Source organism: Thunnus thynnus, chromosome 6, assembly GCF_963924715.1.
Source record: "Thunnus thynnus chromosome 6, fThuThy2.1, whole genome shotgun sequence".
Taxonomy (NCBI): domain Eukaryota; kingdom Metazoa; phylum Chordata; class Actinopteri; order Scombriformes; family Scombridae; genus Thunnus; species Thunnus thynnus.
Genome location: NC_089522.1, coordinates 23,603,370 through 23,627,385, shown reverse-complemented (window position 1 = coordinate 23,627,385; position 24,016 = coordinate 23,603,370). Strand labels below are relative to the sequence as shown.

General features: G+C 39.4%; 1 protein-coding gene across 3 annotated transcripts; it reads left to right on the top strand.

The window, feature by feature from the left end:
* The first annotated feature begins 1,955 nt into the window (after nt 1–1,955).
* cacnb3a (calcium channel, voltage-dependent, beta 3a) lies at nt 1,956–24,016 on the top strand. Of its 3 annotated transcripts, none has more exons than XM_067592758.1 (15): nt 1,956–2,280; nt 2,484–2,608; nt 3,424–3,516; nt 13,006–13,125; nt 14,146–14,268; nt 14,375–14,490; nt 14,599–14,678; nt 14,791–14,810; nt 14,981–15,058; nt 15,262–15,320; nt 15,431–15,531; nt 15,622–15,773; nt 15,857–15,952; nt 17,351–17,521; nt 19,485–24,016. In XM_067592758.1, exons 2-15 carry the CDS (start codon nt 2,528–2,530, stop codon nt 19,914–19,916), a joined length of 1,722 nt encoding a protein of 573 aa, XP_067448859.1. In that variant the 5' UTR covers nt 1,956–2,280; nt 2,484–2,527; the 3' UTR covers nt 19,917–24,016. The 3 variants fall into 3 exon arrangements, with proteins under 3 accessions (XP_067448859.1, XP_067448860.1, XP_067448858.1); XM_067592759.1 differs by adding an exon at nt 17,729–17,774 and having other exon boundaries at nt 1,956–2,608; nt 19,485–19,617; XM_067592757.1 differs by having other exon boundaries at nt 1,956–2,608.

The following is a 24,016-nucleotide window of genomic DNA, read 5'->3' as shown; positions in this document are numbered from 1 at the left end:
AGAGTGGTCGGTAAGAAAGCGAATGAACTGAACTTTTCCTTTAATTATGTTCTCCTGAAAAACTTGAATGTGATGAGAAACTGGAACGTGATACAGCTCCATCATCCAAGATAAATTCTGCTACTTCAAGGGGGTACCTGGGTGGCCTTGGGGTGCTGAGGTGAAACAAGGTGCATGTCGTTCCCCATCTCTCACCCTTAATGTCATCTTTCAACTGCATATAAAACATATCTTTGGCATTTCTCTGTTGCAATTTCTTGTTATTTATTGGTTGACATCTACTGTTAACATTGATATATCTGTTAACCTAATACTGGCCAGCAGTTGGTTTATTGGTCAGGCTTTATTAAAAATACTAACAAACAAGTTCCTCCAAATAGTTATATGCAAGAATCCAAAGCCATAATTTAATAAAAATAGGTGTTTTAAAAAAAAACACCTATTTTGACAAACAGCGTAGACAGACATAGCCCACACAGACAAAAATATAATCATAATGATTTTTTTTTATTGAGCTTTCCTCTGATATTTGTTTTCTAAAAAAAATTGAGAGTGCAAAAAAAGTTTCACGAGACCCTGATCTCGCGGATTTTATGAATTCCAGGATCGACTCTTTGAAGATCCCACATATACTGTACATTTGACTGTGGTTTAGCCGAAGTCCTTTAACAAACAAATATTATGCACAGACGAGAAGGAAAAGCGTGTCTGTATAAAACCACACACTTCTTAAAAAAAAAAAAAAAGAAATATACAAATTTTATTAATGTATCCTGGTATGAGTCATTTTTTTATGTTAACAGGGACGGACTTCACTATTAGGCAAAGCAGGCAACTGCCTGTGACCCCCAAGTAAAAGGGCCCCAAACAGCTATAGATTTATTATGATGTTTAGATATGAAAAATATTTAATTATGTTACTATTCAAAGTCATCATACACAGAAAAAAGCTCCACCTTGAACACAAGTAATGTGTAACACAAGTCCAATGTGCTGATAATGTCTCTCTTTCATTCTTCACGTTTAAGCCCGATCATTCCAGTGGACATAACTTCTCTAGGATGTCCAGATCTACGATTACTGTCATCCGACTCCACCCGAATGCACAAACTGATTTGAATGGATGTCTATGTCACAGGTGTATGTGTTGCCTGTGCTTTTTGTCCTTTTCCTCTCCTGTCTATTGCTCCACCCAGGTCTACATAATCAGTCCACAATGAGGTGCACCTGGCCAGGGAGGAAGGGTTAAATGTTCCAAGTTCCTGTTGCAGTGAGAGGCTTCCTGTTTGTGGACTGCTGGTCTTGCTGCCTCTCAGCCTGGGATGTTAATTTATTTAGTGTTTTTTTTTGTATGTTTTTGTTAATAAATCCCATGGTTTGGGTATTTTAAAAGGTGTTAGGGTTTTACCCCCCATAGGGCCAACTAAGTCTACAGAGCAATCACAGTGGTCCACATCATCTAAAGTGGGCTGCAGTAGAGCGACACCCCCTTTGTCAGCAGGCATGGCCGACCGTGAGGCAAGGAGGAAGCGGATGGCACATTTTAATCTATCAATCATATTGTTAAAGTACATTATTTGTGTTTTAAAGTAAACATGAGATGTTATATTACTTATATAAGTCAACATATCATATGAAAGATTTATAGCTTTTACTCAGGACCATTGGATTGGTCAGGGGATCTGAATGTTTGTTAAAATAATAAAAAAATGTATGCTGTGTGTTTTAAAGCACCCTTTTATTCATTGATATGAGTTAATCATTCATGAAAAATAAATAAACTCATGTTTTTTGTTATAAAAAAAAGGTCTCTAAGACTGTTTATTGTCATGGTTTCCCGCATTGATTCTCTGTTCATTGGAAAGGACAGAAAAAATAACACATAATAAAGTATGTCAATAGTTTTTTTATTGCCATTGATTTATGAGTGCATTTAGAATAGTAGCAGAGTAATATTTTTGTGCGTGTGTTTGGAACAAAATCAGGCTCTGAACGGGGTTCAGTAAAAATTTGAATGCAGGATTTTTACTTTTACAGCATTTTTTTTTTTTTACTGTGCCGTATTACTAGTTTTACTTAGGAAAACAGTTTTGTGCACCTCTTCTACCACTGCCAGTACCAGCATTCCCAGTTAGAAAAAAGGGTGAAAATGAAGCCCGGTGGCCCCCATATTCAGTGAATCCGCCCCTGCGCGTCGACTCCCCCGGCACAGACACACAGTTAGTACGGGCCTCTGCACGACGGATGACGCTCCAGTCTCTACGGGTTATTTTAGCTCCGGTATCTTTCCTGCCTCCTTCACCTTTTTTCACCCCCCCAAAGTAACACGTTTTTATTTTCTTTTATTTATTTTTCCTCCGGGAGTATGAGCATAGCTTGGATATTAACGGCCTTTTTCCTCTCTCTTTTCGCGCCTGTGTGCCGCCTCCTCGCTGTCTTTGATGCATTCAGATGTATTTTGTATCCCTTGTTGTTTCCTCCAGTAACCCATGTCTGTGCGCATCCCGCCTCCCTGCGCTCTCAATAGATGGTGCAAGTCAAAATGTCCAAATCGCCCGTAGACCCTCTGTCTGCTGTGGAAACCGGCTCTCAATCGCACTATTTCCAGGTACGTCCGCTTCACTTTTTATTCACACATTTGTGTGATTACCGAGCGAAGTGTAAAGAAAAAAAAAAAAAAAAGGTCTTGCTACTTGTTGTTTGAAATTGAGGCGTCGCGTTTTGGCACCGAGCTACTTTTTTTCACCTCCGCCTTCACTGAAACTGCAGATTGATGCTTGATCGATGAAAAGCCAGTGATTAGAAAGTGTCCTCTCTTACGATTAATGATGCGACACACACAATAAAACAGCATTAAATCTCCATAGATGTTGCTGTTTTTAGTCTGAACTCGCAGATCAGGCCTTTTTTTCTAAATGGATTCTGTATTGATTATTTATTTCAATGCATTTCCTCAATCTACACTTAATGTAGGGAAGGAAAGGCACAGATGCTGTATGTAACATGATGGGACTTGTACGCTGGTGCTTTCTCTGAAGGTGCAGACCATGACTCTGACTCACCTGTAGCCTGAATCTACAGGGGCCTGTCAACACACTGCAACATCCATACTGTCTTATTAATGGGCTGCGTTATAGGAGGCCACAGGAAAACTGTCTCCTGCATTACACAGACATCTGTGTGCAGCTAGATTAATGTAGTCCTGATTTTTTTGGCAAAGCTACAGCTGATTATAGCAGCTCTTTTAGCCTCCTTAAAGCTACTTTTATGTCAAAATTATAAAGAAAAGCCTTTTAAAAAATCATCATAGCGGAAACTGGTTTCATGCTGCTGTCTGTTCATCCAACAATACATATCTATCTGTTCATCTGTTGCTCTCTCTTTTTTTCTCTCTCACCTGTATGTGTGTCTCTTTCATCACAGCTGCCCAGGAAGTTGCCTAAACGCAAGAGCCGCTTCAAACGCTCCGATGGCAGCACGTCCTCTGACACAACATCCAGCTTCATCAAACGGCAGGTAAAAAGCTCTCGGAGGGAGCCATTTCTTGACTTCTCCTTCCTTATTTATGCATGCATTGTAGAGGCTGTTGGTACATCACAGTCACTAGCAGGTTGTCTCACAAATACATTGTCAGTGGGAGGGCAGATCTGTGGCTTACATGGAAAATTAAGACATTAAGGTGTGAATAAAACTGCCATTAAAGGGTCTGATGTTGCTTTTTGATCAGTACAGGCAGATTTTGTTGGCATCAGTAAGGTTCCTATAGTTTTTTCAGATATATTCTGTTGGTTTGGACTCATAATAGGTAAAAGAATGGCATTAGTAGTGCTGTATTTATCCAATATATGAACATTTCTGCCCTGCATCTTCCTCCACAGAGCTGTGTCCTCAGTTGCAGTTGTTCTTTTGCCCGACAGAGAGCAGCAGAATGATGCTTGAAAGTGTTAGTGTGCTACATCAAAATCCCAACACAGCCTGGTTTTTCTAATTAATGTTTTCAGGTCAAGCACGTGCAACAGACTCAGATGGAGATTTGGTTTTTATTTAAGACTGAAAACAAGCAACAGAGATTTTCAGATTCCCCTCAGATGTCACTGTATGGATGTTGTGAATCAAGCACATCTAGATCTGCTGATTTAATGTTTTATTATGAAGACGATGTTCATTTATCTTCATGTGTTGTTTCCGATGATTATATTTGATTTGATTTGTGTGTCAGTGTGGAGGAGAGCTGGTTGTAGTTTCACAGAGAGTCCAGCAGAGGGGAGAAAACGATCCCTGTAGAAATCAGGTTGTGACTTTTTCTCTGAGCTACAGACGGACTGTGCATGCAGAGCTCATCCCAAACCGCTAGATCCCCAAGGTTCATGACATCAAAGAGGGAAAGTCGGGAGCTGGGAAGGACTCAAATATGCCTTCTCAAAAAAAAGAGTCTGATGTGCTAACGACAGAAACTACAAGGCGGTCTCCTTTTTCCCTGCAGGCTTTGACACCATCTATAGAGTATTTCCATCCGTTTAAACTCGATTAATTCATCTAGAGCTGAAATGATTTGAACAGAATGCAGCTTTATTGCCTACAAAGGTGGGGATCATCTGGCAGTTCAATAAAACAATAAAGCATACAGACACGTCACATAACAACACTGACAGTATCAACAAGTCCGTTAGTCGATTGACAGAAAGACAGCTGTCACTTTGATAAATTATCAATAGTTTAAGTCATTTTTGGTTATTTTTATTTTTTTCTTTCTCATATATGATAGTAAACTTATCAGTCTTTGGGATTTGGACTGTTATTCGTACAAAACAAGCAATTTAAAGATGTCGCTGGACTTCAGGAAATTGTTTTCAGGCTTATAATTAACCGAGAAAGTAATCAGCAGATTCATCAATAATGAAAATAATTGTTAGTTGAAGCCTTTAAGTGTTCAAACCAGCTTTGGTCTGGACTCACTAAACTAAATCCTAAACTGAAAATCTAAAAATGTAGTTTATAGGACAAGAAGTAGAAATGCCTCTTTATTGAAATAAAGTTGCACTGAAACAATGAGTTTGTTTACTTTATTCGTTGATCGTCAGAAAATGAATCGTTTTGACGATCGATTAATCATTTAAAGTGAAATTGTGCAACTTTTGAATGAAGAAATAAAAGTCTTCCTCTTATAAATGAAAAAGTAAACTCATAAGCAATAAAACAATAAAACAAACCCTTTAGAGCTGCAATGATTAATCTATTAATCTATGAATTGATCGACAGAGGTTTAATCGGCAATGGTTTTGGTAATCAAGCAATTATTTTAGTCATTTTTTTTTAAAGGAAAAATGCCAAAATTTGCTCTTTGCAGCTTCTCAAATGTGAGGATTTGAAGATTTTATTTGACAAACATGATAGTAAACTGAATATGTTTGGGTTTCTAATTGTTGATCTGACAAAAGAAGACATTAGAAAACATCACCTTTACCTTTTATAGACAAAATGATTAACTGATGAATCGAGAAAGTCATCAGCAGATGAATCGATAATGAAAATAATCTTAAGTTGCAGCTGTAGTACCTTTACTCAGTCCAGCGCACTCAGATGTTTCGCCTCTTCAGTCTGACTGGTCTGTTATGATCAGTAGCTTTTTCAGGCTAATGTTAGCAAACTTCACATAGACGCAGTGCTGCTGCAACATTACTGAGTTACTATCAGCATTTCCGTTTCTCACATAAGTGTCATTTGTGGAAACAGTGGCTGCTTAGCGAAAGTTACAAAGTCTCACTTAAAGTAATTTATCAAGCAAAACCACCAAACTAGGACTGCCAATAACAATTATTTTAATTTTATCAGTCAGTCTGCTAATAATTTTTTCAATTATTCAATAAATCGCTTGGTTTATAAAACGCCAGCAAATCCCAATATTTCACAATTACAATCTCCTAAAGTCCAAAGTGACGTCTTCTAAAGATTCAGTTTATTATCTCATAAGATCAAGAAAAAAACAGCAAATCCTCCCTATGGAGAAACTGGAACCACATCTGTTGATTGATTAATTGATTAATTGTTTCAGCTCCACAAAATATTCAATAATGCCCAAATTTGGAAAGTCCTTCAACCCATCATGAGTAACACAGGACCTGTTTATTTATAATACTATTCAAATATCAAATTACCGCTGAAACAATTAGTCAATTAATCTACAACTTTTGATAATCAATTAATAGTTTAGCAAAAATACTTCTCAGTTATCAATTGTGATTGTGAGGGGTTTTTTTCTATTATGTGATTAATGAATATCTTCAGGCTTTGGAGATGACATATTGACCTCTGGAAAACTGTTTTCACTACTTTCTGACATTTTATAGAACAACTGATTGATGTCTTATGTCAAATATGTTTATGTTCGATATTAAATTAAAAAAAATCTTTTGCAAAGAAAGGAAAAACCAAGGCTGTGGTATTCAACATTCAAAGCAGATGCATATTAAATAAATTGTCAAAGTGAAATAACTTTTAAAAAGTGCAGAAACCAGCTTTTGTTTAGACTTAAGCACAAACTAAAAATCCTCAAAATGTTGTTAAAAAGACAGTAGTTGAAATGTTTCATTAAAAGTTTTTCATTAAAACTCACTCTGGAGGTTTTAAGGACTAGTGAGATGTTAATCCTCTCTTACCAGAAAGAGTCAGAATGGTTTAATACGTGTAAACATGAAATAAACAAACACCATGAAAAAATACTTTTGTTACATGCAGAGCAGCATTAACGTGGAGGGAAAGTGGAGCAGTGAGGCTGCGAGGCGTTCATGGGAGAAGGAAAAAAAAAAAGGGCTGAGCAGACATCTTCTTCAGAAGGGGGACATTAGTTATCCTGATCGGAGTGGGGGGGGCGGGAGGGGGGCTTAATGACAATCTCCAGATTCCCTGAGAATATTGCGCGGCTTAAAATATTCATGATGCTCATTTTGAAGGCCTCGGGCGATGTGACGTGTGGGTTCATTGTTCACACACAAGCACCTTTTAGTTTCTTTTCAATCATTACCTTCTCTCCGCACGCACAACAGGCACAAACCCCCCCCCACCCCCCCTCACTCATCCCCCCACCCCCCCTCACTCCCCTCATAGGTGATACAGTATATGTTTTATGCAGAAGGAGTAGATTTCACAAACAGAGCAGATAGTTTCTTGTCTGTGATAGGGGTGGGGTGTCTATGGAGGAGCAGTGGAGTATGACTCATTTCTGCAGCAGGATACAATAAGCAGTATGCTGCCATAAGTGTGGATGTATGTGTTATATGTAGGACATGACGCTTTGAGAAAAAGGGGGGAGGAGGGTGGGAGGAGGAGGAGGAGGGGGGGGGGGTCTATTTACAGCAGTTTCCACTCTGTTTCTTCTCCACCTGTGCACGCTGGAGTTTGATCTGAAATAACAAATAATGTGAGAGAGGTGGTTTGATCAAGTGATGCGAAAGCTGCGTTGGTTGTTGTTACTCTGTGTGTTTCTGTGTGTTTCTGTGTGTGTGTGTTTCTGTGTGTTTCTGTGTGTGTGAAGATGAGGTGGGGGTAAGAATAGAATAGAAGGTGTTGCCAGTTGTCTGCTCCAGTGCAGGTCGTCCCTGGTTAGGGGATGGGACACAGTACAGTGTATCTGCGTACAGCATGTAGTGTATATATATATAGAGAGAGAGGGAGGGACCGGCAGCAGCAGCATCATCACATTAAATGAGTAAGTACAAATGACTCCCAACACAGTCAGCTTCTTCTTCTTCTCTCCGTCTGAAACTCCCGTCTTCCCCCTCCTCATGTCTCTTCTTTGTAGCGTTTCCATCGGATTGTTGCCGCTCATCTCTGTTTTCCTTTGTCTTCCTCCTTCGCCTCGCTTCTTCACACCAACACACACACACACACGCACGTCAACAATGCTTTTTTTTTTTACTTTCTTGCCTGTGTGCAATCTCCTTCTCACCTTTTACAGCTTTCACCGTCTCGTCTTAACACTTCCTCGCCGAGTCGTGTGATTGATCAATCTGACACGTGCCTGATCCTGACTTTGATATTGATGTAACCACTGAGTGATTTATTACAGTGTGTATCAGAGAGCTCTGTGCATGTGTAACTTGCTGACGTTGAATTATGACTGCACAGTTAATCGAACACTTTTTGAAATTGGATATTTGGCTACAGGATTTCCAAATCGCTGGAGCTTGCAGTTTTTTGGGGCTTTTTTTTTTGTTGTTGCACTGAGGGAAAGGTGTTCCAGCTTCTTGAATAATATATTCTGCTGTTGAGCAGAATCTGATTTTAGCTTTAGCATGCACTCTCTGCACATTATTTACATAATTTCAAAGGAACATACTATGTTTTGTATTTCTTTATGTATTCATTACAAATCATTTATGCTTACAAGATGATTTTTATTTCCAAATCGTGTTTTGAAAGAGTGCAATTTTTTAATTTCAAGAGTTGTGGTTGTAATGAACTTACATATTAATAGTGTCTTAAATTTTATCCGCCTCCATTGATTTCATCGTCTATATTTCATCCTACTGAGGAGACTCTTTGGTGCTTTTTTTGGAGAATCATTGCAGTGGTTTAGAGTATGTACGCTCAGTTGCTATTAATTAGCAAACCAACAGAAAAGAAATCTTGGCTGCTGTCTGGTTAAAATGCTCTCTGCATGCCGATGTCTGTTCGTTTACACTTGGCCAAAGATAATTCTGTGGAAGCAGAAGCACCACTCTGTGTGTCTTTGGTCATTCCCAATAGAGTGTGAATTTTAGTTAACTCTCAGAAATACTAAGTTAGAAGTTGACTTTTCTTTAATTGACTGTTTTACAAAGTAAGAATGTTGAGAGGACTTTAACAACAATATTTTATTTGATTGTCATAATGTAAAACAAGATACATTTGTGATGTTTGGTAAAATCATTTCTTGTTTACAACCACATATAGTTAAAACCACCTGTTAGCATGTAACAGCTTCATCTCGCTCCGTTTTTGCTTTGTGGTCCGGCGTGACCAAAGATGACCTCTCACACTTCTCGTTGGGATGTTGTTGGTTTTTTGCTTTTGATGTTCAGACTGAAAAGTACACGCCACTGATTCTTAAAATGTCAAATATCTCCAAGACTCTGCAAAAAAAATGTCCCTGAAACCGTCTACATGTTGATGCTTGTCAGTGTATTTTTGTGTATGTTTGCATTGTGTCTGTACTTCAACAGATGTATCAAATAAGCACAATTTTCCATTTCACTATGTATAAATGACAATGAAACAAATGACAGTAAATGTCTGGAGTCTTCTATAGTTTGACATTATCTAGAAGTTGTCTAGTAAGACGTGCAGCTACAATCAGAGGACTTAAAAACTTTCATGTCCGTGTGACTGAGCGCTCACCAAGCATGACTGTCTGAGGTTTCACACTGAGGAAAAACTGATCTTGAAACAAGTGAATGACAGCATGTTAGACCCAAACCTGTCAATAAACAATAACATCACTTCTTAATGATTCAATGAGGAAGTAAGCTTTACATTAATGTTAAAATATACTTTTTTACTATAACAATTTGAAGTCAATTGATTTACACAACTTAGGAATTTGAGTTATAAATTAAAAATCTACATTTTTTGTTTTTCCTTAAGCAATCATTATTGAAATTAAAGTTTTTTCAAACCAAGGTTCACAAATATTAATATAAACTAATATAAATTAAAGCTGCTATAATCAATATGTGTATGTTATCAATGGCTCAATTGCCTGTTTGTAATGTGAAAGTGGTCGCTCGTTGTGACAAACCCACAGAATTATCACTCGACTCTGCGGTTCTTCTCAGCTCTACGGAGCATTTCAGTGTCTTTCAGCTCATTATTTTGTTTTTCGGGTCCTGCGACTTTACCGGTTTGGTTCACTGTCACGGCTCTCATAGCGTTGTTTCCAGCAGCAGCATTTAGCAACAAGCTGGTGAACAAAGTGGAGCATTTTGTGGATAAAGAGACAGATATTTCCCTCAGGAGTTGGTGAAGACCAAAACATTGGACGTCTTGACTTGGATTCGTCAGATGGACTCAAACACGACTCTAAATACATCTGCCCCTTTATAAGGTGATAATACTGTTTGTCAAAATTATGTTGGTGTGTTTACAGCCTGTTGTGGCGACCCAAGTGTCCAAAAAATCAATTAATGCACATTTGTTTACAGCAGAAAACATAAATTAACATTAAATAATGTAATAGATAACGTAAAAACACCTGTCAATCAATTTTAGAGTGGTAGATTACAATTAAGCATTTCTATAGTTTTGGTTGTGGGTTTTTGTTTACATTTGCATGAATGAAATTATGACCCACACTACCATTTACCATTTAACAACAGAGCCACATGTCTTACCTACATGTATTATAAAAAGAATATAAGGAAAAATGAGAACACATTCGAATGTAAAATATAAAACCACTGAACAACGTGTTTGTGAAACTGTAGTGAAATTAGAATAGAGATCCCCTGTCGTTCTGTCCGTAAACTGTAGGATGACTTGGCCCTCCCGAGGACTCAACTAGCTGGATGACACGCTTCCCCGTCGGCCCCTCCCTGTGGAGTTGAGGCCATCAGTGTTGCAGTGTGTGAAGAATAATCACAGAAGCAGAATATTGAAGGAACAGAGTTAAATTTAGCCTCCAGACGGGGGACATTAGCAGTGGAAAAACAAGACATCCTCACACCAGACGATAAAGATGTAGTCATGTCGTTACACTCTGCAATGCAGCTCAGCTTCACCTGCAAAATTCACAAATGTTTTTTTGTCTGTCACTAGTTTTTTTGGGGGGGGGGTTAACAGGTAGTCAGAACAGAGAGCGTGCAGCAGCCTCATGTCCAAACATTAATAATGAAAAGCAATCACAGCCGAGGCAGCTCTCTGTGTTCTGGCATCATTAAACAGCCCTCTGACATAACGCCTTTCCCCTGCGCCCACCACCACATTTATTCCACTTTTATGTCTGTGTGTGTTTGAGTGCGTTCCCAGTGAAGACAGGGACGCCGTTATAGTGAGAAAATTCAGATTCATGTCTTTATCAGGCTCTAGCGCCGTCCTCCTAATCAGCCAGGTATGCAACTCTCTCTGACCGTTTCTATCTGTGTTTTTCTGTCTCTCGTGGTCTTTTTCCTCACCCCCCTCGCACCCCCCCGTTCCCCTCCTCCTCCTCTGCTGTGTTTCCCCTCTTTTCTTCTATCTGCGGTGAGGATATATATCTAGGTCTCACTCCACTCCTTCATAGCATTTTATTATGTTCTAATCTCATCTTCCCCTTGAGATAGCCTCGCTTTATCTCGTCGTATAAATCGTTTATACCTCTCTCGTCGCGCCAACCATCCGTCAGTCACGCTCACTCTCCGTCCTCGTAAACATACTTCTCTTTTCAGTATATCTTGTCAAAGACATTCACCCCTTACTTCTCTCTTTCTCCCTCTCTCTCTCTATCTATCCCGTTCTTCCTCACCCTCCTTTTCTTTCTCAGTGCTGCTCCGGCACTGCTGCAGTGTTGCCTTGCAGAGCTTGTGAGTGCTAGAAATCAGATCTAGTTATCTAACATAGACACACACACACACAAACACACACACACACAAAAGAGCGAGGAGATGTTTGCTTGCCGTTTCTCTGGGGCTTGAAGTGGCATCGTAGATAAAAATATATTTTGGATTATATGTATGCATCCTGAAGTGCAGAACGAGAAAAGGTGGTGGTTGTTTTTCATGTCTGGGCACTTTTTTTGTGTGTGTGTATTTTGAGCCTAAATTTCCTTTTTGTTGTGCTGTTGTTAATTGGTCCTCTAGAGGATCTGTTTGTATATGTTGGCAAGATGGATGACCAGGACTAAGTCACCGCACTCTGGAGAAGTGGAAAACCAAAGTGAAAACTGTGTTACTGTTTCTGTTCCTGCTGTTTCTTTACATCTTGCTTTATTTGTAAGAATATGCCTCAATGTCTCAGTACACAGGAATGTCATTATGAGTGTGTGTGTGTCTCATCCATCACTTCTTTTATTTCTTGTTTTGTCTGCTGTCTCACCTTTGTGTTGCCTGACTTGGTTTTGTTTGCTGCAGCGTTTTTTTTCTACTGACAGATTCAGGACTGAGCTCCTTCAGAGAAGCCGAATAGATACCAAATATAGGAGAGCTGACACATACACACACACACACACACACACACACACACACACACACACACACACACACACATAGAAACACACAGAGTACCCAAACCGCATCTAGACCACTTCATATTCTTCTCCTTTTCATCTTTTTCTCTTTGGAAATCAGCGTCATGGTTTCTGTCAGAATGGCCCACAGCAACATGATTATTTTAACATACAGTTTATGATACAGACATTTAAGAAAACAATCACCAGAGTCTTCTCATAGGTTGTGAATAAAAGCCAGCAACAGCACCTAAAGGGCAGTTTTCACCATTTTACTTTGTGTAAATTGTGTCTTTGCTTTATCTGTCGCTTTCAGCATAATGTGCGAACCATCCCTGCGATGTGTCCTTAAACCGCTTACAATGAAAAATGATAGCCAGCATATATTTTACTAATGGGGAGATGTCCTTGGAGAATAAACAGGGGAATAAAGGATGTATATGTGCTGCACTGTGGGGGATGATGGAATGGATTGGGGCCAAGCAGGAGAGAAGAGGAAGCAGTTGCCTCTTTTGTGCTATATTTGGTCTGCCAGCGGATGGCTGGTGTGGGAGAGCAACGCATTGTATTGTAGATACACGCAGGCTCACAGATGAATGTGTGTGTGAATACAGACACGTATTTGCATGCACACCTGCACACAAACAGGAACAGAGAGCGGATGAAAGCACAAGTAAAAACAGAAACAGCAGATCTCTAGCCTCATAGTAATACGCCTCAGTAACCTCAGTGTGACTAGATAATCTTCATGTAAGTAATGAAATGATCATATAATTCCTTTATGACAAATAATATCCCTAACATGTCCAACTCCAACTGTCTCCTGACAGGGGTCGGCTGATTCGTACACCAGTAGACCGTCGGATTCAGACCTGTCAGCAGAGGAGGACCGCGAGGCGTATCGGCGTGAAGCCGAACGCCAGGCACAACTGCAGCTCGACAGAGCTAAGGTAGGTCATACAGTGATTTATACTTGCTGTGGTGTTATAAGAGTTTTTCAAGTTTAATAATGTGTTAAAGGATGAGGCTGGGGATATTCTATATTTTTGCTATTGTCAACAAATCTCATGAAATCTAAGAACTTTCCAACTTCACTGTGTTGTCTGTGACTCTCAGCCCAAAGCCCATTGGTTCATACTGAAGTCGTAAAACTTTAAATATGGGTCACGAATATATATTTTCACGTTTTCAAATGGCTCATTGATTTCCTAAAACAGCTGGATGCTGTAGTTTGGGACCACTTTCAGTCGAGGAATTGGTGCGTTTGTGAGTATTTACTGTATCCAGATGGTGTTTGTGGGATCAACTCAACATTAACTGCAGTCTCCATGTTCATCAGTGTGGCTCATCAATCTGTTTTTAATATTTTTTGGACAACAATGGAGGTCTGAAGGACCACAGAGGAGTAAGTATATATCAGGGTTTTAGGTTGTTTCATGGGATTTGTTGACAACCAAAAAAATAATGAATATCACGAGACTTATCCTTCATGTCTTTATGAGCCACAAGTGGAGCTCTACTGCGTCAGGAGACCTTTCTTATTTTTCTCACCAAGCTACTCTGACCCTACCATCTGTAAAGAATAATAAAGCACAGTTGAAAACATTAATCCAGAGGCATTATTCAGTCAAACAAACAAGTTAAATCTACTGTACATCTGCAGTCAAAATTCGTTTTTCAGTGGACATAGTCAGAGCTGCAACGATTAGTCAATTAATCGATTAGTCGATCTACAGAAAATGAATCGTCAACTATTTTGATAATCAAATAATCATTTTAGTAATTTTTTAAGCAAAAATGCCAAACATTTGCTCGCTTCAGTTTCTCATATGTGATGATTTAATGCTTTTTTTTATCAGACATGATGGCGCTGGTCTTTAGTTGCAGCCCTATACACGATCTTGTAGCTTTCTTCTGTAGTTTCCATCATTGATGACGGTTTTTCTTGTACTTATTTATTGTCGCTACAGTCCAAACCTGTAGCGTTTGCAGTGAAGACGAATGTGAGTTACTGTGGAGCTCTCGATGAGGACTGTCCGGTCCAAGGAGCTGCAGTCAACTTTGATGCCAAAGACTTTCTGCACATCAAAGAAGTGAGTGATTATTTATTATTTAATGATGAAGAACTCCTCCTTTACATTAAAACGACAAAGATATATAGTTTGTGACATGAGACTGTTGTTGTACTGAACTTAACAGAAGTACAATAATGACTGGTGGATCGGACGGCTAGTAAAAGAGGGTGCGGACATCACCTTCATCCCCAGCCCTCTACGACTGGAAGCGATGAGGCTCAAACAGGAGCAGAAACAGAGGTTGGTTAAACCCCTGAACCAGGATACATTTACCTTCAACCACGTGGGCCTCTGAGACGATGTGTTTCCACAGTGTAAGTTTCATAATTTAGTTTTCTGTTGTTGTAGGAAAACAGGGGGTAACTCCTCTAGTCTGGGCGACATGGTGACTGGGAGCTGGAGGACCACACCGCCATCTGCAGGTGAATGTAAGTACTACAAACCTGTCCTGTGTGCTCCAACAGAAACTCTCTTTGCCTTCTGCTGCCTTCTTTCTTTTTTCCTTCATTGATTCCTGCATTATTTTCTTGTTTTCACAAGCTAAACAGAAGCAAAAACAGGTAGGTTTGCATGAAGTGATACCTCATAATACATAGTTTTTGACTTTTACCTTCAAGGGACATTGTGTTTTATAGCTTTTCCCGATAAACATACCCTTCCCCCATTATTTCTCACCCCTTCTTTCTTTGTTTTTCATCCCTCTCCTCTCGTCCTCCCCTATTTCTGGCAGGAACATGTCCCTCCCTACGACGTGGTGCCCTCTATGAGGCCGGTGGTCCTCGTGGGACCATCGCTGAAGGGCTATGAGGTCAGCCTCTCCCCATTTCACCTCCAGCAGACAGAAAACAACTGCTTCACTCTGCATTATTTGCTCTGTTGAAACTGTTCCTGCACTGTTACATTCATTGTTAGCCGACCATCTGAATTTCACATTTGATCATGTGTGTGCTATTTTGAAGGTTTGTGTCTGTTTAAACAAATCTGTTTGTTTCCTCTTATCCTCTCACCTAGGTGACGGATATGATGCAGAAAGCTCTTTTTGACTTCCTGAAACACAGATTTGAGGGAAGGTCAGTAAAATGGAGAGATAATAGAGTAAACTCTGTACTTGTGGAAAGTCAGACCATCTTTATATCCAATCAAAATGATTTATCACTGTCATTTGTGACTTTGTTTGCAGAATCTCAATCACCCGTGTAACTGCCGACCTGTCCTTAGCGAAAAGATCTGTCCTCAACAAAAGACCCATAATGGAGAGATCCAACACTCGTTCCAGTCTAGGTAACCACACTAATGTTAGCATGAAAAAAAACACAGATGTTTGGTCTAAAGATGCAGTTCTGTGAAATCTCATGTGTGTTGTCTGTGCAGCGGAGGTTCAGAGTGAGATCGAGAGGATATTTGAGCTCGCCAAAACCCTGCAGCTGGTGGTTCTGGATGCGGACACCATCAATCATCCCGCACAGCTAGCCAAAACCTCCCTTGCACCCATCATTGTCTACGTGAAAGTTTCCTCACCAAAGGTACCTCACTCATGAGCGATTTGCTTGGCTTTAGGCTGCCTCATCTTCTTTGACCTCTAACGTCATCTTTCTCTTTCTCTCAGGTGCTCCAGAGGCTGATCAAATCCAGGGGGAAGTCTCAGAGCAAGCACCTGAATGTGCAGATGATGGCTGCAGACAAACTCTCTCAGTGCCCCCCTGTGAGTGGAGCGAGCGGGTTCATTTATTTCCATTGCTATAATGTTTGGTCCTTCCTAAACAACTTGTACAATCTGAATATTTTATATGAACAAGTCATATTTACAAGGTGAAAAAGAAAAGAAATCTCCCTGATCATAAATTTAAATGGGCTAAGTTTGCAGTACCTACCATTGTTTTTTCTAATCATATATACAAGGTGTTTGCACTTGAGTCGTGGTAATTTTATCATGAGAACAATTTGTAGTGAATCTCCTCTCGAGGCTCAGTGCTTCTTTTTCTGACTGACTGAACCTAGTTGGTCAGATATGAAGATCCTTGACACACATTACAATAAAAAATATTACTTTCATGGATATTTACCATTAATGTTTCCCAGGTGTTCACCTTTTCATGAATTATTGTTTGGAAATTCAGCTATCATGGAACATTTGTATTGCTGGTATTCACAATTTTGACAGCTGCTGGTCATAAATTAAATGACTAAACGGATGAAAGTCTGATGATACTCTACATAAATGTATTCTTATTGCCAACCAATCCAATGAAAATACCAAAACCAGCAATAAATTGACTTTAATCCTATTAATAAGTATTGTCTGTGCAGTCAAAGCCTGTTATAGCTCTTTTCTGTATACTTATAGCTTCATTGTGGTAAAAAAAAAAAAAAAAAAAAAAAACCTATTAAAAACACAACAATGAGCTACACTGTTGCACTGGGTGACATGTTGCTTCATTACAATGAACATGGGCACTAAAGTTTATTTTGAGTATATAACATACAGTAAACACCGTCCTGCTGCTGTAAATAGTCACCAAATGTGTACTTATCCACGGCTGAAAATAGTCAAGGAAACAACATAAATGCACTGTTTACTCCTATTTGAGTAATGTTTATTAAAAAACTACAGTGCCCGGCAGTTTTAGGGAAATTACTGAGCCTTTTATAAACTATGTGTGAACCATTTTTAAAGCCCTCAGTAGGAACTAATGGGCTCGGGACCGAGTCCCTCAGACAGAGGAGGGAAGTCACAAAATATTGAAATATAGAGGACCAAGGCATTGTTGGTTTTCGGCTTTTCATGATTTTCTTCATGGGATTTACAACACCTGATAACATCAGCTTTATCCTTTAACAGCATTATGATAAAGAAATATTACTTAATGCACATACTTACTATAAACCTGCTATATATTTTTTTCCAGTTGTACCCCTTCAGTCATACTGCATGATTTGGAAATTCAGCTATCATGGAACTTGTTTCCTGCTAGTATTTACAATTTTGTCGCCCATTGGTGGTAAACTTGTAAGAGTCCAGCTTGAATTGAGAAAGTCTAACCAAAGGCAACAGAATTCCTTGTAAAAAATCATGTAAAATGTTATTGTTTCTCACCTGCAGGATATGTTTGATGTCATTTTGGATGAGAACCAGCTGGAAGATGCTTGTGAACATTTGTCTGAATACCTGGACGTTTACTGGCGTGCCACTCATCTCCCAGGCACCACCCCTCTTAATCCCTTATTGGAGCAGAGTCTGATGACTCCGCCTTCTGCCATCTCGAGCCTACAGGTGAGTTTGTTGTCCTCATTTGTTTAAAATGAGGAGAGCTTGAACACTGTTTTAATACTCTTTTAAGACTCTTCAGTAGGAATCTTGTATGTTGTCACTGTCTTTACCAGCTCTTCCCATCTCAGATTCTCACTCTTGTGTTTTTAGTTAATTGTCTCCAGTTGTCTTGTGTGTCCTCTCACTCATCCATGCTTAACATTTTTGCAGTTTTCTGAAACACAGGAATTAATTGAATGATCGCTTACAAAATGGGGTGAGTAGTAGGGTTTATATATATATATATATATATTTATATTTGCACTATCAACCCCAAAAATCCCTTTTTACACACCTTCCGACACCTGAACGCAGCACACAGGTTGAGACAGTGAATGAACAGCATTTTATTCATTCAGATCTCACCACAGAAAAGATGTTTTTTATTGTTTTTTTTTTTAAATTGCATCCTGCCTCCTTTTCCTTAGTTGATGGTCTCAGATGAATCAACACTGCACCACAAGCTCTCTGGGAGAAAATTCACAAAGCAGGGCTTCAATTTAATACTATTATTGAAAACACGCTTGAAATCACAAAAACATTTGCTTAAAATGTCAGCTGAGAAAATTTCACCACTGTTCTCTATTTTCAATCGGTGCTGATCCTTTTCCAGGCATGCTTTGTGAATGGAGCCCCCGCTCACAGTGGCACATAATAACGCTATCTTGAATGACGATGCTAATTAACAGCACATGATCGATGCTTAAACAGTGTATTTACTGGAACCAAATACACAACAATATACTGAGACCATAATGTTAGTGTAACAACATTTTATGTCCGAGAGTAACCCCCTCAACTGTTGAACTGGCATTTCTTTTGCTCAGTGTCTGTAGTATTAACCTGTATACACACAGACAAAACAATGGAAACACTTTGAAGAAGGCTTTACCAACACTGCAAACCAGTGCAGGCCAGTTAGGTTATGAACTGTAATTTAGCTGTAGATTATGGCAGGTTATGTTTAGGATGTAATGTCATGATTTCCAAAGATTTTCTTCTTGACATATTAGAAACTTTCACGGTTTCTTTGAGCAGTGCTCCTGTAGTTTTGTTGCTCTGCTGCTTGTGGCTTTGAACACTAGAAACAGAGACAGCCATCATAAATATCAAATAGCATTTCAAAACCCAGTTAAAAAAAATAATCAGCAGGTCTTAAATAATCAGAAAGGTCTTTTTAAAGGAAAATCACCAAACATTTGTTGGTTCCAGTATCTCAATGTGAGGATTTGCTGCTTCATTGTAAATTGAAAACCTTCAGGGTTTAACTCTTGATCGACAAAGTAAGCGATTTGAAAATATCTGGCCATATTTCACTATCTTACGACATGATACAGACAAAACGATTGATCAACTAATCGGAAAAATAATTGATGGATTAATCAATAATGAAAATATGATTCAGTGAATTTACGGTTCTTTTCATTATCATTTAATCTGACCAACATTTTCTCGACTAATCAATTAATCATTTGGTCCATAAAATGTCAGAAAGTAGTGAAAAATGCATAATTTCGAATTGCTTTGCTTTGTCTGACCAACTATGAAAACCCCCAAAGATATTTTATTTATAATCATATAAAACAGAGAAAAGCAGAAGATCCTCACATGGAAAGAACAAATGTCTGCTCTTTTTTTTCTTGTAAGATTTTTGCTTCCATATAATTGGCATCGAAAGTGATATGTTACTGCAGTGTTTGTAATCCTAACAGTTATGTAAGAGTCCTTCTTCATGTGGTGTTTGCATTATTTTGTCCACCCTCTCTGTGCGTTTGCTGTCTATGAAAAGTAGCTGCGGCAGAAAAACTGTGACAACTGTTACCAGAAGCTACTTAGAGATGTTGTCCTGGTTTCTGAGGCGGAGCCGTGTTCTGATTCATTCTGCTTTTTTTTTTTTTTTCTCTTCATCACCGTTTGAATCCTCCAGAACCAGAACAAGAACCAGTCGCAGCCTCGTGAGGCGGTGGGCTTGGAGGGCGAGGAGGAGGAGGAGGTGGGCGAGGAGGCTCACTCCCCCTTGGAGCAGGACAGTCTGATGCCGTCTGATGAGGCCAGTGACTCCCTGTCTCGCGGCCGGAGGGGGAGCCCGTGCCACAGGGGGGGTGAGGAGGAGGAGGATGAAGAAGAGGAGGAAGAAGAAGAAGAAGAAGAGGAGGAGGAGGATGATGAGTATGCCTCTCCGTGCCATGCTCGCACATACAGGGACATGTACCCCCCTCACCGTGGGCACACAGGCAGTGCCCACAGTGCCAACGGGCACGAGTCACAGGACAGGCTGCTCCAACGCGAAGCTCAGCAAGGTCACAACCAGAGGAACAACCGCCAGCGCAGCCGCCCCTGGCCCCGAGACACCTACTGAGGAACAAGAGCCCCCACTGGCCTCCAGATCAGCACCTAGACCCCCCCCCCCGCCCCCCGGAGCCCTCCAACTGTCTCCATAAACACGATTTAAAGATGAAACAGCTTTCCCAAAATCAGCTCCAAACTGTAACGCCAATCAGAAACAAACAGAAACAGATTTATTAAATCCACAAGTGTTTAGTATTTACAATCACTCTCTTCCAGACTCCCAGTTTTACTTTATCTAAACCGTAGGGGATGTAACGACCTCTCCAGGGTCAGATCATTCAGATTGTCAACAGGGCTACTCAAATCTGCAATGGAAAGGTTTCAGGCTACCAGCTGTACGCAAACTTTAGCTGCTTTGCCGAAGGTTTCTCTATTGTAGGATGTCTCATATACTGGCCTTAAAATTCCTAAGACTTTTAAATATCTTTACTATTGCATGTATGAATATAATTATTTTAAGACTATTTGCACATTAACGTCAGAACAGGAACTGAATGATCTTTACGGATAAACTAATGTAGGAATGTCTACTGTTGAATCCATTTATGGGAAATAGTAATGCATTTGATTACAATGTATATACCGAATGGGCACCTGGTTTTGTTTCATTGCTACTTTATTTATTTGTTTGATCGATTTATGTTCATACGGACTCGTTTGTTGTTTCAGAGAAATGTTTCCACCCATGTGTTCGGTCAGTTTACACTCTGAAGACGGTGAATGGCATTAGGGAGACACACATACGGTTTATCAGCCTCTAAACGGTCACAATATGAGTGTAAGCGATATGTATGGGATTAGATTTTTTTTTCATGATAACCGAAAAAAGTCAAGAATCAAACTACAAAAATTAATAAATTGAAAGTGAATAAAAATCATTTCAAAACAGAAAAAATCACCTCAAAGACAAAACTTATAATTAAATTACACAAAAGTGCTACAATTAACTACAATATTCTTTTTGTTTCACTGATCACGATTTCTCTTTTGATGTCACTTTTTTTTAGTTTTGTACCACTTGTTGCACTTCCAGACTGTTGACCTGTCTCTCCAAAAAGTAACTGGCCAATGTGGAAGCAGAAGCCCACTAGAGCTGCATCGAGTAGTCGATTAATCGATCCACAAAATTAATCGCCTACTATTTGTTTTCTTTCGATTAACTAATTGATTAAATGACTAATGGCTGCAGCTCTACTAAAGAGCAAACTTCAGGCACTCACTTAGAGGGGCAGGTATAATAAAACAACTCAAAAACACATAACAGCAGGTAACTCAAATGAAAAACATGCTGTACATGAGTAATTTTTCTGATTGACACTCGTTATCTCCTACCTGTTGTCATAAATATTAAGAAAATAATTGTCAGATTAATCGATAATGAGAATAATCATTTGTTTCAGCGCTAGCACCCACACAGATGTCTTATGTCAGAACTGAAAAATTCAGCAGCAAAACTGAAGAAAGTGAAAGAAAAGTGGAGATTATTGTAATCTAAAAAAAATTTTGAAGCCTTTGATGTTGTTTTTGGTTCCAAATTATTTTCATTCACTTTCAATTCAATTTTTTGTTTTTATTTGGGGGATTTTGTTAAATTATTATGAAACAAATCTAATCCCATCATATGAAGCTGCAGTACATTCTGGGCATCACTTGTCTTTGCTGTTGCACAATCACTCTCTAAACACCTCTAAGAATCTTTAAAAAAAAAAAAAAAAACAGGCACAGAGAATGTAAACACAACTAAGAAAGGGAACTTTTAAAGGACGAATTATATTTGCCAAACTGTTTGTTTACATCGACTCATTCACATATATCAAGCACATGCTGCACCGCGGCAGCTCCTCTTCAAATCCAGGCTTCAGAGAATGTAAGCTTGCATGCCTTTGCACCTCCAGCACCGCCTGGTGTCTCCCAACCCAACCGATTACCCTGTAATTCGATTGTAGCACGTTATTGATTGTAGCATCCACAGTTTCTACACTAATCTCAGCCCCTTGTATGTCAAGCATTCAGTTCAGTTTGTGTACTGCAGTTTAACAGTTGAGCACTGATTAGTTGTTGTTTTTTTTAACAAAGGCAGATCCTCAGGTGTCCCTTTGAGGGCGAGTCCTAAACTCCGTTTCCACCAAAAGTTCCAGATACTTAAAACCAATCCCAGGACTAAACTTGAAACTTTAAAGTCCCTGTAGTGCAGTCCTGTCGGCGTTTCCACCGCATCTGAGGAACCGTGTTGGTCATGCAGATTACACCCATAAGGAATTTTAAAATGATGGCAGCATCTTAGACGCAGTATTAACACATGAGGAAACAACAACACAGATTTGTCCTGTTCTTTGTATTTACTGCTGCATGAGTTGGATGTAATGAATGAATGAAGAGGAGAAATGCAGAGAGCGTCTGTCTCCACAGTAAATCATCTGTTGAGTGTTTGATGGTTATTTATTTTTGCTTTAGGACGTAACCGCCAATAGCAATCAGAAAATTTATTTCTCTCATTCATCGGCTTTGTTCTCGCTACCGCAGCTCCCTCTCTTCACTCGACCACCTCATAGCTTGCTTGGTCTCTCATTCTTTTCCCCTCAATCCTTTTTAAAATGAGTCAGGACGCCAACAACAATGGCTTCCTTGACTTTTAATGTTAACAAAGAAAGAGAAATGTCCTTCCCTTGTCCTAAACTGGTCCTTAATTAAGAGAACTTCCCTGTTTTTTGAATGAAGCGGCACACAAGTTGAAGCAGCCGCGCTGTGTTTGTTTGACCAGTCAGTGACGGTCATCCCTGCTGCCCCCGCCCCTGTAGTTCTTGTACTTTTGTAAGTACCCAGCAGGGACTTTTTGGGGGGTAAAATAATTTCCCTTGAACTTAATTCAGACCCTGGTCCCTCCGGTGGAAACGCAAAAGGTTCTTAGTACCTGAGGAAAAGTTCCCGCGGTGGAAACGCAGCTCTACACACTCATCACGCTCAACTGCTCACTCCCATGTAATGAATGTGTCGTGCTCCTGAAGGACTTGCAGCTGTAGCACCTCATGACACTATGATGTCACTCTGCGCCATTATCAGTCCACGAGCCGATGATGAGTTGGTGACGAGCAGTGACCTGCTTTTCTGTTCATACAGGGGGTTGATACACAGCCGGCTTTAGGAAATACTGGTTTACTGCTTCCATGTCTCACAGGTATCTCTATCTAGTGTTCTGTATATTTTGAAGAGAAAAAAAAAATCAGCATGATTGAGAAAAAAAAAAAAGAAAAGAAAAAAAATCTATGCAAGTGTTGCATGAAATCTGATTGTTTCTTTTCATGGTTAAGTATTTTAGTACTGCATTGATTCTGATTCTCCTTGTCGTCTTGTAGTGATAGTCTTGTCTTTGGGGCTATTCACTCTGTGAAATGCAGCAGTTCACCCCCACCACTAACAACACTATTACTAAAAATCAGAGCGCATCACTTTAGTTTTCCACAAACCATAATATTGGGGGACATTTTATCCCACAATATTAGACGGACGCACTTTTAAAGTCACTCACTAAAAATTGTCCCAGATCAGGCTTATGATTTTTTTTTTAATTTGTGATTAAAGGAACGAGTGACTTATCAAAGCCCTGCATGTCTTAGTTCACCAATTAGCTATTTCCATTATACTTTGGCAGTTTTTCAAAGCGGACCAATTTAGCAACTGATAAAGCAGTTGAGGTTTTTTCAATTTATGAAGCACAATTTTTACAAGGGTTATAATTTAGTTTCCTCTGTCTTATTCTGTATGCAATACTAAGCCTAACATTGAAAAAACTTTAAACGCCTTAGACCATCTGGACTTCCTCTTTTTTGTGTGAGTAGAGAAATAAAAAAAAAAGAAGAATTGCACTACTTTTTTTGGGGGATGGTTGCTTTGTAATGCAATAACTGCACTAATATAACCATGTATCCACCAGATGACCACAGCGTGCTAGCGTGACCCAAACACGCCTGTTCCCTCTATTTATCAGAAGAGACAGCAAATGTGTAAAAAAGTGAGACATTTCCTGCCTGATGCTGTAAAGAATGCTTTCTATTTGAAAATAGATTTACAATGCTATGTGAAATAAACAAAATAAACATGACATTTTATGTA

Excerpts from the sequence above, each read along its gene's own strand:
- cacnb3a (XM_067592758.1), top strand. The coding sequence starts at position 2,528 with ATGGTGCAAGTCAAAATGTCCAAATCGCCCGTAGACCCTCTGTCTGCT. Across the intron at positions 14,679-14,790 it reads ACCGCCATCTGCAGGTGAAT|CTAAACAGAAGCAAAAACAG; the intron begins GTAAGTACTACA and ends TGTTTTCACAAG. Across the intron at positions 15,532-15,621 it reads CAACACTCGTTCCAGTCTAG|CGGAGGTTCAGAGTGAGATC; the intron begins GTAACCACACTA and ends TTGTCTGTGCAG.